Below are 16,496 nucleotides of genomic sequence, written 5' to 3' on the forward strand. Positions count from 1 at the left end.
TCCTTGATGTTCGTCCATCATGTTCAAAGAGGACCTTGACATCTAGCAGGTAGTGGGCTGTACACAATGTGATTAGTAAGGCCTATACAGGTGATTAGTAAGGCCTATACAGGCACGAAACGTTCTGTCACATGTTGAGCAGACATATGTGGGCACCTCCTAGGGTCGAAAGGAAGTGACTGTCCCAAGCTCACGCAGCTGGCTTTTTGTCTAAGGCAGGACTAAAACTCCAAGTTTTCCAGTTTCTAGCCTGGTAATTTAATCACTACTTATCCAAATGGCTCTCTTAATAATGCAAGATCCAATCTGGGTCAATCATGGGGACCAGAGGTTTAGTATTCTGAGCTTTTGGAATCATGCTGGGCCCCATCTTCAGGTCACTTTTCTCTCCCCAGAATGTATGGTGTGAGAGATGTACCCAGAGAATGGGCTCCAGCACAAGTCCAAAAGTTTGGAATACTACTCTTTAAAAAGTTGTATACAACTTTTTTTTAGGTCTCAGTCCCCTGACCAACGGAATGAGATATATGTTGTATGATTGAACTGGTATGATTGTTTTTAAATACAGTGATACAGTAATACCTCATGATACGAACTTAATTGGTGCAAGGAGGAGGTTCGTAAGACGAAAGGTTCGTAAGACGAAACATTGTTTCCCATAGGAATTAATTAATTAATTAGTCAATTAATCCGTGCAACCAAAACCCCCCCCGCAAAAAACCGGCTTTCAGCGACTGCTGGGAAGCCGCGCGACTGTTTTAAAAGGTGACAGCCGGCCTGGGGGGCTTGCCAGCACCCCCCGAACCTCGAACCCGGGTTCGGGGGGGTGCTGGCAAGCCCCCCAGGCCGGCTGCGACCTTTTAAAACACCCGTGCCGCTTCGCAGCTGTCTCCCAAAGCCGAACGCGGAAGTTCGGCTTTAGTGTTCGGCTTCAGGAGACAGCTGCGAAGCGGCGCGGGTGTTTTAAAAGGTCGCAGCCGGCCTGGGGGGCTTGCCAGCAACCTCCCGAACCGAACCCGGGGTTCAGCAAAATTTTGCCTCTTCTTACGAACTTTGTTCGAGTTACGAACCGGCGTTCGGGAGGCTTCTGGGAAGCCCTGCCGCCCGGCTGTCACCTTTTAAAACAGCCGCGCGGCTTCCCAGCAGTCTCCGAACGCCAGTTCGTAACTCGAAAAAAGTTCGTAAGAAGAGGCAAAAAATTTCTGAACCCCGGGTTCGTATCATGAGTTGTTCGTAAGACGAGGGGTTCGTATCTTGAGGTACCACTGTATCTCGTCTTACAAACCCCTCGTCATACAAACTTTTCAAGATACAAACCCAGGGTTTAAGATTTTTTTGCCTCTTCTTCCAAACTATTTTCACCTTACAAACCCAAGCCAGCACCACTGGGATGCCCTGCCTCCGGACTTCTGTTGCCAGCGAAGCACCCATTTTTGCGCTGCTGGGATTCCCCTGAGTCTCCCCTCCATGGGAAACAGCACCTCCAGACTTCTGTGTTTTTGCAATGCTACAGGGGAATCCCAGCAGCACAAAAATGGGCGCTTCAGCTGGCAAAAGGGGTGAGTTTTGGACTTGCACGCATTCATCGCTTTTCCATTGATTCCTATGGGAAACATTGTTTCGTCTTACAAACTTTTAACCTTACAAACCTCATCCTGGAACCAATTAATTTCATAAGACGGGGTATCACTGTATTGGATTTTTAGATTGTAATTTTAAATTTAATTAGATTTGCCATTGTACTGTATTGTTATATTATATGCTGTGAGTTGCCCCAAGTCCTCGGAGAAGGGCAGCATACAAATCTAATTAATAAATAAATAATACTAGCCTACCTGGGAAGGCTGCTCACTAAATACTGAAAAAAATAATTCTGCTAGCCACATGTTTCTGAAAGGAAGGTGTATCTTCTAGATCTGGGCATAACGGTGGTCTTATGAACTCGAATGGGTCTACTTGCGAGGTAGGAGTATATTTAACAGATCACAGTTTCAAGGAATAATCAAGGAGGCCCGAAGATGGAAAGCTATATTGTAATCCCACAGCTCAAAAAACGACTTTCGTCCCAAATCTCTTTTCCGGGATCTCTTTAAACGCTAACAAAAACAAAACTTCGGTCGCACTGGGCGGGTCTCCATTCTTCTCCTCCTCCTCTCGGTTCCTCCCCGACAGGTTGTCCCCCGGATCCTGTTCCTGGGACTCCGCCAGGTACCGGCCTCGCTCAGCAGCCAGATGTTGCAACCCACCCACCTCGCCGCCGCTTCGGACTCTGTCAGCTGCAGACTCATCCGTCTCCAGACCAGACCGGAGTTGGCCTCCAGCAGCCGGCAGAGGGGAGGTGGAGGAGGACGGGGGAGAGAAAGAGGAGGAGGAGGAAGAAAAAGACGACAAGAGCCGTCCCTTCGGGGATGCGCTGCTGAGACTAAGCCTGCCCAGCGATGGGGATGTTGCTGCCCGGAGACCGCGGCTTTTTCCCTAGGCTCTGGGCTGCGCTCCTCCGCAGAATACGCGGAGAGAAATCCTGGGCCAGAAAACTGGACGAAACCTACCTGTTGCAACAGAAGAGGTGGGTCCCAACCCAGGATACTTAGATCCCGAAAGCCGGTCTGGGAGGGAGTTAACTGAGTTTAACGCGAAAAAGAGACTTCCTAGAAGCGCGCGCAGGGAGAAAATTGGCGAAAAGCGTCTGGCAAAGGGTGCGCGCGCGCAAACACAATTTTTACAAGCTGCTTCTTTGGTTTCTGGGAGGAAAGACTGGCCACGTATCCGAGTTATATATGGAAGGGGGTGGGGGCTTTTAAACCGTTCTCCCCCTCCCCCATCGGGAGCAGGGTAAATGCCTGGGCAGAAAGAAGCTGTAACAAGATCTCAGCAAGTCCAGCTTGAGCGCACCTGCTGCCCGAAAGGCAGACAAGGCGGCATTCTGTGCCAGGGGCAGACAAGCAAGCACTTATTCGGCCCCGTTTCTGAACTCTGTGGTGGGACCTGGAGAGGAGAAGGCAGAGAAGATAAAGTGTCTTTCTTTCTATGCTCTGTGTGTTTGTTCAGTCTCACCTGGTCGTGGAAAAAAAGTTGGTGACCCCATTTAATCATTTAATCACACTTTTCTCTTCTAAGCTGCCACGTGCAAATTAATTGCTGTGTGACAATGCCAGTAAGCCTGTGTGGCATATGTTTTTCATGGTTCTAAGCCAAAGAGCTAGCAGCATTTACACATCTGAGATTTGGGAGAGAAAGCTAAACCGCAGGAATCTCCAACCTTGGCAACTTTAAGATTTGTGGACTTCAGGACCTAGAGTTCCTCAGCCAGCAAGTTTGTTGAAGTCCACAAGTCTTAACATGTATTTATTTATTTTTTAATTTATTTGTCAAAATATGTACAATATAGCAATAGCATTTAGACCTACATACCCCTTCACAGTGCTTTATAGCCCTCTCTAAGCAGTTTACAAAGAGTCAGCATATCGCCCCCAACAATCTGGGTCCTCATTTTACCCACCTTGGAAGGATGGAAGGCTGAGTCAACCTTCAGCCTACTGAGATTCGATCTGCCAAACTGCTGGTGATCAGCAGAAGTAGCTTGCAGTACTGCACTATAACCACTGCACCCCCAGGCTCTATTGGTATAAACGTAAACAAAAGCAAAGTAGGTACAGATAAATTAGCATAATAGGACAGTAAGACATGGACAGTAGGCACAATGGTGCGCTTATGCACACCCCTTACAGACCTCTAAGGAATGGGGTGAGGCCGACTGTAGACAGTCTAAGGTTAAAGGTTTTGGGCTTTGGGGAAGAAACCACAGAGTCATGTAGTACATTACAGGCATTGATTAATCTGTTGCTGAAGTCATATTTTCTGCAGTTGAATTTTTACATTGAGTTTGAATCTATTGTGTGCTTGCGTATTGTTGGGGTTGAAGTTGTAGTACTCATCGACAGGTAGGACATTGTGGTAGATGATTTCAAGTTGCCAAGGTTGAAGACCGCTGAGCTAGAGGATGTCATTTTACAAAGGTTGAAGGCCTTTGGAGAAATGGAGTCCTGCTGATTCTCTAACTAAAGGACTATCTTTTACAGATTTGTTTGTTTGGGGGTTTTTTTGTGGCTCATGTTGGATGAGCAAGTGGTTGCTGTGATTGACAGGGCTTTTGCTAACTTAATCTTGTATGCCAATTGTGCCCTTTCGTGGACGGAAGGGCACTGCTTGTAGTCGCTCATGCCTTAATCAACTACCAAATGAATGATCAACTTTGCTGTTTTTTATGGCTTGGGTTTTTAGATTTTATATTTAATTAATTGGATCTAAAATGTTATACATTGTTTTATTATATGTTGTAAGCCACTCCGAGTCCTCGGAGAGGGGCGGCAGAGAAGTCCAATAAATAAATAAATAAACAAACTGCAATGTCGCTCTGGGCTGCCAAAGCCTCCTTAAGCGCCACTGAAAGGCTCCTCTGGCAGCCCATAAAAACCTGAGATGGACAGGATTAAAGAGGGAAATGCAGGAAACTGGCTGGACCTTCGTGCCGCTCTCAAATTTCCTGGGAAATTTTTCCGGGCTCAGGTTTTTAAGTAGAAAATGGTTCTTAAGTAGAGGCAAAAAAATCTTGAACACTTAGTTCTTATCTAGAAAAGTTCTTAAGTAGAGGTACCACTGTACTTCCATAGAATTCTATGAAATCTGCATGGATGCATTTATCTGTCTTTACACTACTGGAATCTGCCACTGGTCTCAAATGGAACCAGATTGCTTATCCTATCTGGACTGCTATTTTTATTTGGTCCATTCTAGGACTGTCAAAGTGATGCAGGTTAATGAGATCATCTATTTGGCTGATATAAGTACGCAGAGCTTTTAGTGTCTCAGAGTGAATTCAGAGTCAGATCAGATGTTGGAAGAAGCAGTCCTGGTTGAACACTTACTTTGATTTCCTGGTCAAAGAATGGGAAAGTCACATTTATAAATACACCATAATCTGGTGCAGAATTTTGCTTTGTACAATGTTCATGATATGTCCTATTAAATATAATACAGGGCATCTTGAGAATTGATACTAGGCTCTTTTTTTATCATTTTAGCAGTGCGATTGTCATCCTTTTTTATTTTTAGCGCCACCACATTATGATATAAGCTGCCATTCTTTTAACCTCCTTCCATTTCTCTGCTGCTTACAGTGGATGCCAGGATACAACGTGATGCTGCCATGGATTGTGTACCTTAGGGACAGATGGGGAAAGCAGATTGGTTACCTTATTGCAATGTATGGTTTTCTACTTTGTACCATGTTTAATAAGCTTTCTTGTTGCTTTTTTTCTTTTTTGAGCACCATCAGTGCTTAAACTGTGAAAACAAATTAGGTGTTTCTAATCATCTATTTCCATTTCTTCTGTCAAAGAGCCATATCTTCTCATTTCAGCCAAAATACTGAATGAAATATTTCCTGCCCCACTAAGTTACAAGTTCTTGCCTCTGGAAACAAAACACCTTTCATTAAATAGTCATGGGAACATCCCTCAATTATTTATCGTGGATCTATGATAATCTGTGGTGCATCCATTCATTCCGATTGTGGTTTCAGGTAGGCCGAGAGGCACTTGCATAGTTCAGTAAGAATATCTGAAGGGAGGAGGGGTGGAGAAATGGCGCAGAAAAAAAACGCCTCTGAGAGGAGAGTTGTGTTTCCAATAACTTTTGGGGCATTGCCAGAGATGTGAAGAAATGAATAGTAGAGTACATAGGGAAGGGACACAGCATGATTGCCCGACCATTTTGATCTGTCATATGAGATGAGTCATCACATGAGGAGTGGGTATAGTGCTCACTCTTGGGGTACTTTTCATCCACTTGAGAACATGATGTACGCTAAGGCCTACTTCTATTCTACTAGTTTTTCTCATCATTCCTTTCACCCATTTCCTCCCATGTTGACTGTATGACTGTAACTTGTTGCTTATATCCTAAGATTTTTATTAATATTGCTTTTTCATTGCTTATTTTACCCCTATGACAATCATTAAGTGTTGTACCACATGATTCTTGACAAATGTATATTTTATTTTATGTACGCTGAGAGCATATGCACCAAGACAAATTCCTTGTGTGTCCAATCACACTTGGCCAATAAAAAATATATTCTATTCTATTCTACTTAAACTTTTTAATTTGGTCTATGCTTTCTACTCATAACTTTTCTGTTTTTTCCTCCCTGAGCTGAAGTTCCATTTCCTTGTGGACTCCTCTATTCATTGGCTTGTGGAATTGATTAAGACTTTGGATGCACCAAAGTCACATGGTGACTTTTACTCAGATGATTCTCATTCTATTCCCACTGCCATGTCGGCTGGCTCATAGACTCAGTAGTTTATCCTTAGCAACCTTTTAAAGTCGGGATTTGGGTGCAGTTGCTCTGCTTCATTCCTAAAGTCTTCTAACACAGGGGACTTCGAACCTGGCAAATTTAAGACTTTTGAACTTCAACTCCCAGAATTCCTCTGCTAGCATAAGTGGCTTTCTGAAAGTTGTGCAAATCTTAAAGCTGCCAAGTTGGAGACCCCTGCTTAGCAACAACCTGATGCCTTCAAACTGTGTGAGATTTCAGTTCCAACCACAGTTTAGCTGGATTATCATTTTAATTAATCATGCTGACTATGGAACTTACAGTCCAAATATCTTCTAAAAGGAATCATGCTGAAGAAGTTTGCTCTCAGAGAAACTTGTTGTTCCATCAGGATGTTTGGGTCTAAAGATTTGGACAAAGGTGCTGGTATGCATTTATTTTTAATAATTAATGACCTCATAAATAAGATAATGGCTTAGAATGAGAATATCTTTGGAGTATTGCATTGTGACATTACAGTAATAATACTCCTACTCAAAGTTATGGAAGAGTTTAGTTTCACTAACACCCAGGAAGATGTTAAGCATCTATTATTATAAACCCATGATGGATTAAAGAATGAGAAAGCAAATATGGCAAGGCAAGGCCAAGTCTTGCCAAATAATTTTCAGTTGTTGCCAGTAATTTTTGCCTCCACAGAAAATATAAATCAAGCATTGCTCAAGTAAGGAATAGATGATGTGTGCCTTAGCCTGAATTCCTAGTATACTGTATAAGGCTTCTAAGTCCCCATTTAAAAATTGCCTTATACAAAGACAGTTCAGGGTTACAACAATGATGGAAAAGCAACCAAGGTGTGGATTTTTCACCTTTGTAGGCCTATAAAGCAAAGGAAAGCTACTCTGAGATATTAAGGACAGACATGGTTTCAATTAGTGACCGCTTTGCTTAATGACTAAATCCAAATTTAGTTTCAAGAGTCTGAAAGGATTTGGGCGGCTTGTAAATGTAATAAATTACATTACATTAAATTAAATTAAGGCTCATGTGGCAATTATTTAATATTGCTACTATTATATTTATTATAACATCTTTATGGCTCTAGGTAGGGTACAGAAAAGTCAAATCAAAATCTAAATAAAAAATAAATTTATTGTATGCTGTAAATATACAATAAAGCCATTAAATTAATAGCATCAGTAGAATATCACATATATTTCCAGCATAACCAGTTTTCTTTCACCTGTTTTTGTAATGGTTATGAATGGAAATATATGTTGACGACGCTAATGTAAAGCATCAATAAACAAAGCATAAATATCATTAGAGGCACCCATACAGTAAATAAATAAGTGCTTTGCTGGCATGAAATTGCTTTTGCCTGGTTTTAAAATGCTGTCAGGAACCATGCATATCTCGGGGGGGGGGGGGGGGGTATCCTATACATTTTAAAAGGATAAGGAAGCAGCAATAAGTCCTCTCTCGTTGAACAGACTGGGTGAACAGATTCCACTTTGGCAAGGAATTGACTGATACAACCCAATCCTAGATCATAAAAGGTCGGTGTTAATTTTGTGATAACCCTTAAATTGAATCTCTGCTATATATATATAAGCTATGACTTATATCATTTTATTCTTGCCTGTAGTCTATCCCATCAGCTACGTCGTCATTGCATTTTGTACCAGTTGCAGCGTCTGGATTATCACAAAAGGCAGCTCAATTTAGAGCACTTTATGGCAGTCGGACTAAATGCAGCTAGTCTCTGATGTGAGGTGTTTTAAATATGAAATACAAGCTCATCTGTCCAAGAATGGTTATGTGACACATGGAACAACTGCTTGGTTAATTACCTCTTTCCTTAATTCCACCGCCAATACTTTTACATTTCACTTCCTGTAGATATCTTTTTTTTACTATTCCATCTACACTGTTAACAGCCGCTATGTAGATAAAACTCAGGCATTTCATTTTGTTTGAGGTGTCCCCAGATTAGTTTGTTGATGAAGGCTTCCCTTGTTAGGTAGTAAGGAACCCATTGTTCCCTGGAGGGAAGCCTTTAAGCATTGGTGAATCTTTAGAGCAGGGATGTCAAAATAAAGGCCCCCAGGCCAAATGTGGCCCATGGGGTGTTTAAATCTGGCCTGCAGGGCTGCCCTGGAAACAGCACAAGACCAGCCCATGATGCCTCTGCCAGCAAAAAAATTGATCTTGGGAGGCTGCGATGGCCCTCTGCAACCCTCTGCCCGTGAAAACGAAGCTCGGGTGGTCCGTTTTCACTGGCAGAGGATTGCAGGAGGCCATCACAACCTCCTGAGATCTGCTTTCTCTGACAAAGAACTTGGGCCACTATAGGCAACCCCAACACGAGCTGGCCACACCCACCTTGGCCATGCTCACCTGGTGCCCAATGTCAAACGCAACCCTGATGCAGCTTGAAATCGAGTTTGACACCACTGTTTTAGAGGTACTTCAGTAGTGGTTCCTATTATGCAGTAATGGGCATCCAAAATTTTTACTGCCACACCGTGGGTGTGGCTTATTTTGTGAGTGTGGCTTAATGGTCATGTGACTGGGTAGGAGTGGCTTGAACGATCATAATCGTTCAAGTGAACTGTTAAGTCCTTTCCTTGACTTATAACCTTACTAGTGTCGCTCGCTGGGATGACAATTTGCTTTGTGTTTCCTTCTTGGGTCTCCCCCCCGCCTCAGGCTGGGTAGCTAGGCGAATGGGAGCTGCCAGAAGCATAAATGCTGCCAGCACTGCTTCTGCCCACACCTTCAGTTGGGAGGTGGCTGTGTGAGGCTGGAGGGGAGCCGGGTAGGAGAGAGGGAAGCTCATCCAAAGCCAGGAAGGAGGAAAGAGGAAAAAAGCAAGGAGCGCAGACACAGCAGCAGCAGCATGGGAAAAAAGGAGAGCCGAGCCGAGACCAATAATCCAGGAAATGACAGCTGCCGATCAGTTGGAGCTGCGCAAGCATCTTCCTTTCCGCCAGTGGAACTGCATTACACCCTGTCCTGCCTGTTGCCCACCCCTGCTTTGATGGCAGGTTTAGTATGTAGTGCAAAATTCCTGTTGGCTGTGAGTCAGTGGTGGGTTCCTACTGGTGTGCCGTTCGGTAGTGGCCCACTGATTGCGCAATTTGTGCACGAAAGCTCTGATGCTATCTTCCCCAGTCCGTTGTGTGGCACCATCTTTTTTTTGGGGGGGGCTTTTTTGCTTCATGCACAGAAGCAAAATCTCACAAGGGGACACTCATGCACATGAGATTTTGGCTATTTTTTGCTTCCGTGCAAATGTGGAAGCAGAATTGTGTGAAGGGGCCAAAAAACCCATCAAAATCTTGATTGTATCCCTCTCTCCCCACCCCCCACATGTGCACCCTCACACAATTAAACTTCCCTGTATACAGTAAGCAAAAAGTCATAATTGTGCACAGGTGAGAGTCCCCTCATGAGATTTCAGTGCTTTTTTTTACTTCCTGGGCATGCATGGAAACAAAATCATGCGAGTGGGCACGTGTGCAGGCCCACCTGCGCAAACACCCAAGTCATCAGGATGCACACGCAGCCCACTGGTAGGCAAGTAAGAGGAACCCACCGCTGTGTGAGTAGAATTTTCCTTTTTTGTGCATAAGATAGTGTGCATGTTCATACTCCCAGCACTCTATGAGCCAGCAGTATGCAGTGGCAGCCAAAAAAGCCAATGCCATCCTAAATTGCATTAAAAGAGGGATACCACTGTATAAAGCCTTGGTAAGGCCACACTTGGAGTACTGCATTACGTTTTGTTCGCCACACTATAAAATAGATGTTGGGACTCTAGAAAAAGTGCAGAGGAGAGCAACCAGGATGATTAGGGGACTGGACACTAAAACATGTGAAGAACGGTTACAGGAACTGAGCATGGCTAGTCTAGTGAAGAGAAAGACCAGGAGAGACATGATAACAGTGTTCCAATATTTGACGGACTGCCACAGAGAGGAAGCGGTCAAGCTATTTTCCAAAGCACCTGAAGGCTCGACAAGGAATGATGGATGGAAACTGACCAAGGAGAGATTCAACCTAGAAATAAGGAGCAACTTTCTGATGGGAAGAACAATCAATCAATGGAAAAGCTTTGCCTTTGGAAGCTGTGGGAGCTTCATCACTTGAGGCTTTCAAGAAGAGGTTGGACTGCCATTTGTCAGAGATGGTGTAGGGCAGTGATGGCGAACCTTTTTTTCCTTGGGTGCCAAAAGAGCTTGGGAGTGCACTATCGCACATGCGCGAGTGCCCACATCCATAATTCAATGCCTGGGGAGGGTGAAAGCAGCTTCCCCCATCCCACTTGGTGTTCTGTCGAGCTCTCTGGTAGAATCCTCCCAAAAATTCACAGGCACAAATTTCAGACACACACACGTTTGAAAATTCAAAACAATGTTCTTTATAATGAAAATTCACTTAAACCAAGCCTTCTTTTGGTATAGCAAAGAGCACTTGTCTCCAAACAAACTGGTAATTTGTACAAGTCCCTTATCAGTCCTGTGAAACTTAGCTTGCAGCTGTGAGGTAATTCACAGTCCTTCTTCTTTCACAAAGTGAAACACACTTTGCTCTGGTTTAGTTTCAAAGCGGGGAAAAATCAGCACACAAAAGGTCAAAGTCAGGAAAGCAGTCACGAAACACAACGATCAGATAATCCTCCACAATGGCCAAACCCACAGGCTGCTATTTATAGCAGCCTCACTAATTACCACAGCCCCACCCAACCACAGGTGGCCTCATTTTCTTTGATAATAACCTCTCAGTTGTTGTTGCCTATGCATCGCTCTCCGCATGCGTGGCTGTATCATTAACTCTTGTTCTGAATCCAAGGAGGAGCTAGATAATTGATCTCCTTCTGAGCTGTCTGCCCCACTCTCCACCTCCCTGTCACTCATGTCTTCTTGGTCAGAGGAGCCTTCATCATCAGATTCCACCGGGGGAAAAACAGGCCTGCAGCATGTGGATGTCTCCCCCACATCCACAGTCCTTGGGGCAGCAGCTGGGCCAGGGCTAACCACAACCTTGGAGACCCTCTAGAGGCCTGAAATGGCCTGTTTCCTAACTTCTGGTGGCCCCAGTAGGCTTGTGTTTCGCCCTCCCCGGGCTCCAAAGGCTTCCCTGGAGCCTGGGGAGGGTAAAAACGCCCTCCCCCATTCCTCCGAAGGTTCCCTGGAAGCCAAAAACGCCCTCCCAGAGCCTCAGTGTGAGCCAAAAACCAGCTGTCTGGCATACACATGTACGTTGGAGCTGAGCTAGGGCAATGACCTGCATGCCAGCAGATATGGCTCCACGTGCCACCTGTTGCACCCGTGCCATAGGTTCACCATCACTGGTTTAGGATCTCCTGCTTGAGTGGGAGATTGGAGTAAATGATCTATAAATTCCCTTCCCACTCTATTAATCCATAATCTACTCAACAGCATTTGGGAATCAGATTTTTGAGCGTCATGCTTTGAGAAATGTCCTATTTTCCTAACAAATGTTCCTTTCTTACATATGTGGACAGTAGAAATGGGACACGTTTTAAGTGGTTTCACTTTTGAAGCCCCATAAAATCCTGAGAAAAAAAGGCAGATTGTTTCCATAATCAAAACTTCCCAGACTCAAAATAATTAAAAGGAAATCCTACCGTATTTACTTACAATTTTTCTTGTACTCGGAATAAAGGGATCTTTGATTATCTCAAAATGATTTGTACCTATGTACAGAGAACTAGACAGCCAAACTTTGCAGTCAGGTAAGAACTTTCACTCCAAAAAGAGAGATTGTGTGAAACCTGTTGTCATGTGTTTTAATATAGGCTTTGCCAGATTGTGTAATTTCTCAGGAAATGAATCAAGCCTGTTTTCTCCAATATGATTTCTACTAATATGATTTTATGCAAAACGGAATATTACTAGGTGGTGGACCCACATCATTTGTTAAGATATCACAGCCAAACCAGTGGTTTCCCCCCCCCCCCTCTTGCTTTCCTTCAGGTGATCGGTAAATTAATTATTTCATGCTATTATTTACTTTTGGGGGGCTAAATTGGAATACCATTGGCCATCTGGTCCTTAATGACGATTCATTCTCCGAGGAGACTTATAAATGAGACAAAAGGCAGGCATCAGGTGGCTTAAAGAGAGGTAAAGTTTGCAAAAGTATTAGTATTTAAAAGCATCATGGACTTCCTTTTCTTCCTGCAAGCAAACAAATGAGAACTATCATCTGTAATGGGCAGAGAATGGGCTGGCAATTGAGACGAGTGTAACTCTAAGGGCAGAGAGGAATTTAATAGCATAGCCAGGAAAAGGAGATAGCTGAATTCTGATAGAAAACTCTACGTCTGCTTGTAAGCTTTATAGATCTGCTGAGAGGTTTTCAAGCAACCATAACATAACTGTCCACCGAATAGAATAGAATAGAATAGAATAGAATAGAATTTTATTGGCCCAGTGTGATTGGACAAACAAGGAATTTGTCTTGGTGCATATGCTCTCAGCGTACATAAAATAAAATATACATTTGTCAAGAATCATGTGGTACAACACTTAATGATTGTCATAGGGGTCAAATAAGCAATGAAGAAGCAAAATCTTAGGATACAAGCAACAAGTTATAGTCATACAGTCAACATGGGAGGAAATGGGTGATAGGAATGATGAGAAAAACTAGTAGAATAGAAGTGCAGATTAGTAGAAAGTCTGACAGTGTTCAGGGAATTATTTGTTTAGTAGAGTGATGGCGTTCAGAAAAAAACCTGTTCTTGTGTCTAGTTGTCTTGGTGTGCAGTGATCTGTAGCGACCTTTTGAGGGTAGGAGTTGAAACAGTTTGTGTCCAGGATGTGAGGGGTCAGTAAATATTTTCCCCGCTCTCTAATAGTAGTAAGAATAACTTGCAAATCTTGTGATCTACAACAGTGTTTCCCAACCTTGGCAACTTGAAGATATTTGGATGAAGAACAAAGAGGAGCGGCACCACGAGCAGGCCCCTTATATAGGGCGCTTCCCCTGCCGTCCCTCGGCCAATCGGTGCCCCGCGCACCGCAATAACGTCACTGTGGCCCCCAACGATGATGCGGGGCCACAGGCTCTGCCTCCAAAATGGTGGCCTCCTTCCCCGCCCACGCCGCAAATACCACTGGCTCGGTAAGAGTCCGACGGCCCTTGCGGTGAAGGCGGAGTAACACTCGGACACAGAAAGTTTGGGTATAATGGGGTCACTTTATTAAATCATTGTCAATTAATTAATTAACCAATTAAATTACGTGACCTGCAGGGGTGCATAAATCAAAATGGGGGCATCTGCTGGCTGGGGAATTCTGGGAGTTGAAGTCCAAATATCTTCAAGTTACCAAGGTTGGGAAACACTGATCTACAGTATATACAATGCTTCTGTGCATTCTTTGATTTATAGATGAGGCCATATTCATAGTCTCCTCAATTTGTGGAGAATAGTCAGATGCCTATCTATACTTTCACTGCCAGTCTACTATGTGGGAAGCAGCAGGCAGGTTTTATAAAGAAATAAACAGGAGTAATATTAAGAGAATCAGTGGCCCTACCACTTTCCCACCATTAATTTTAGTTATTGTCCCTTTCAGTATCAGGGATCCAACACATTACCTTTGAAGGAATACAGCTGTTGAGAGAGAGAGAAATTGTCCTTTCCTGACCTCATGTTTTGTATTTTTACATTTGACACTAAGTCAGAATTGTAAATAATTCTGATTGATTTATGTCAACATTCCTTCCACATTCTTGCTTAACACTGCTTAGCGGCAGAAATGACTGAATTGTCTTCTCCATCATGCACCCTCCAGGACATCTACAGGTCAAAAGAGACAGCTAGGCTAAGTGAACCAGAAATGAACCAAAAAGCTGCATGCTGAAAGTGGGACTTTAGATTTATCATTATCAAATGTGCCAGGCGGGGGAAGGCAGTAACAAAACTTGACCTGAAACTTAATTTTTTTAAAAGAAATGACAAGCTAGGAGAACTACTGGAAGGAAGAAATGTACGTACGCACAAGACCTGAGAAAACATAGCTTGTGTTTTTTTTCTTTGCCAAGTGGTCCAGTGTTGAGATCCTTCCAAATAATGTGGAGTAAAATACTTTGTTTGAAATTTGCACAACATTTCTTACGCACGTAATAAAATCTGCATTACAATCTATACTCAGGAACACATCAAGTACTACCCACCCCACCCACAGAGGGTACAGCCTGACAGGCCAGCCTCCTTGTACTTAAAATGCATAGAAGTGAAGCACCTCAAGGATTAGCCCAAAATGAAAGCCCAAGTAAAAGACCTTGGAATACTAATATCAAATGACCTAAGTGCTAAAGCCCACTGCAACAATATCGCCAAAAAGGCTTCTAGAGTTGTTAACCTGATCCTACATACATAGTTCCCTGTAAGCTGCGCAGCGCGCTATAGCGCAGGCAAATTTTAAGGACAGCGCAGAGTTTTCCAAGCTGGCGCGGAGCGGGTTTCTCCCCGACCGACAGCTGATCCGCCCCTCCCAAGCTGTTGGTGGGAGAGAAAGCCCCGGCTTCCTGGGCTCTGCCGTCGGCCGCGCCCATCTCCTCCCACGCCCTTCCGCTTCCCTTCGGTGTCGGAGGAGGCGTTGGCCTCCTTCCCAGCCGCCGTGCTGGGAGCTGCCCCCTGGAGCCAGGGGCAACGGGCCCAGAATCGGCCTCCTCCCCCACGCCGTGCAGGCCAGCAAATCGTCAAGGCTTCTGAGGTGAGCTGCGTGGCGGCAGCGGGAGGCAGAGCCAAGGGGAGGGCATGCCGGCCAGCAAAGCCGGCTTTCCGGGAAAGCAGTGTGCTTTTCAAATGCGCTGCTTTCCTGCACCTCTTTCCTGGGCAGGGGGGGGAGAAGGTGGCCGCCTCCCCACCCTGCCCAGGTAAAAGGTGTAGGAAAGCAGCGCATTTGAAAAGCGCACTGCTTTCCCGGAAAGTCGGCTTTGCTGGCCAGCACAGGGCTTGAACCCTGCACCCGTCAGCAAAGCTGGCTGCCCGCCAGCCCGATGTCTGTCCGTGTGTGTGGGGCCCCCCGAATGTGCCAGCCTGATGTCCGTCCATGTGTGTGTGGGGGTGAATCCACCATCCACGCCACCAGCCTGATGTCCGTGCGTGCGGGGGGGGGAGCCAATCCGCCAGCCACGCCGCCAGCCTGATGTCCGTCCGTGCAGGGGGGGGACGAATCCGCCAGCCACGCTGCCAGCCTGATGTCCGTCCGAGCGGGGAGTGTGTGAATCCGCCGGCCACGCCGCCAGCCTGATGTCCGTCCGTGCGGGGCGAATCCGCCAGCCACACCGCCAGCCTGATATCCGTCCGTACGGACATTGGGCTGGTGGGGTGGCCGGCGGATTGCTTCCCCCTAGCATGTACGGACATCGGGCTGGCGGCTGGCAGCCAGCTTTGCTGACGCCGGCCAGCAAAGCTGGCTTTCTGTGAAAGCAGCGCGCTTTTCAAATTCGCTGCTTTTCTGTGCGAGTCCCGCAGGCAGCCCAGCCGGGCGGCGGAGGAGGCCGAGGCGGAGTGGGGCTCCATGAGGCGAGCGGGCCTCGGCACGGCCTCAGCGAGGCGAGTGAGTCCTATAGAAGTGTTTGTGCCACGCCAGCCCGAATTTGAAAAGTGCGTTGTTTTCCCGGAAAGCCAGCTTTGCTGACGCCGGCCAGCAAAGCTGGCTTTCTGTGAAAGCAGCGCGCTTTTCAAATTCGCTGCTTTTCTGTGCGAGTCCCGCAGGCAGCCCAGCCGGGCGGCGGAGGAGGCCGAGGCGGAGTGGGGCTCCATGAGGCGAGCGGGCCTCGGCACGGCCTCAGCGAGGCGAGTGAGTCCTATAGAAGTGTTTGTGCCACGCCAGCCCGAATTTGAAAAGTGCGCTGTTTTCCCGGAAAGCCAGCTTTGCTGGCCGGCGTCAGCAAAGCTGGCTGCCCACCACCAACCCGATGTCTGTACGTGCTGGGGGGGGGGGCAATCCGCCGGTCACCCCGCCAGCCCAATGTCCGTACGTGCAGGGGGGGGCGAATCCGCCGGCACTGCCGCCAGCCCGATGTCTATCCATGTGGGGGGAGGCGCGAATCCGCCGGCCACGCCACCAGCCTGATGTTCGTCCGTGCGGGGTGTCTGTGTGAATCC

At 45.8% G+C, this 16,496-nt stretch overlaps 1 protein-coding gene across 2 annotated transcripts in view; it reads left to right on the forward strand.

Annotated features, from left to right (window-relative positions):
- The first annotated feature begins 2,283 nt into the window (after positions 1 to 2,283).
- Positions 2,284 to 16,496, forward strand: part of LOC139162082 (transient receptor potential cation channel subfamily V member 6-like) — a 135,254-nt gene continuing 121,041 nt past the window's right edge. For both annotated transcript variants that reach the window (XM_070742106.1, XM_070742107.1), the window contains exon 1: positions 2,284 to 2,566. In XM_070742106.1, coding sequence (XP_070598207.1) covers positions 2,439 to 2,566 — 128 coding nt within the window. In that variant the 5' untranslated portion in view covers positions 2,284 to 2,438. The remainder of the gene's footprint in view (positions 2,567 to 16,496) is intronic.

This window comes from Erythrolamprus reginae, chromosome 2, assembly GCF_031021105.1.
Source record: "Erythrolamprus reginae isolate rEryReg1 chromosome 2, rEryReg1.hap1, whole genome shotgun sequence".
NCBI lineage: Eukaryota > Metazoa > Chordata > Lepidosauria > Squamata > Dipsadidae > Erythrolamprus > Erythrolamprus reginae.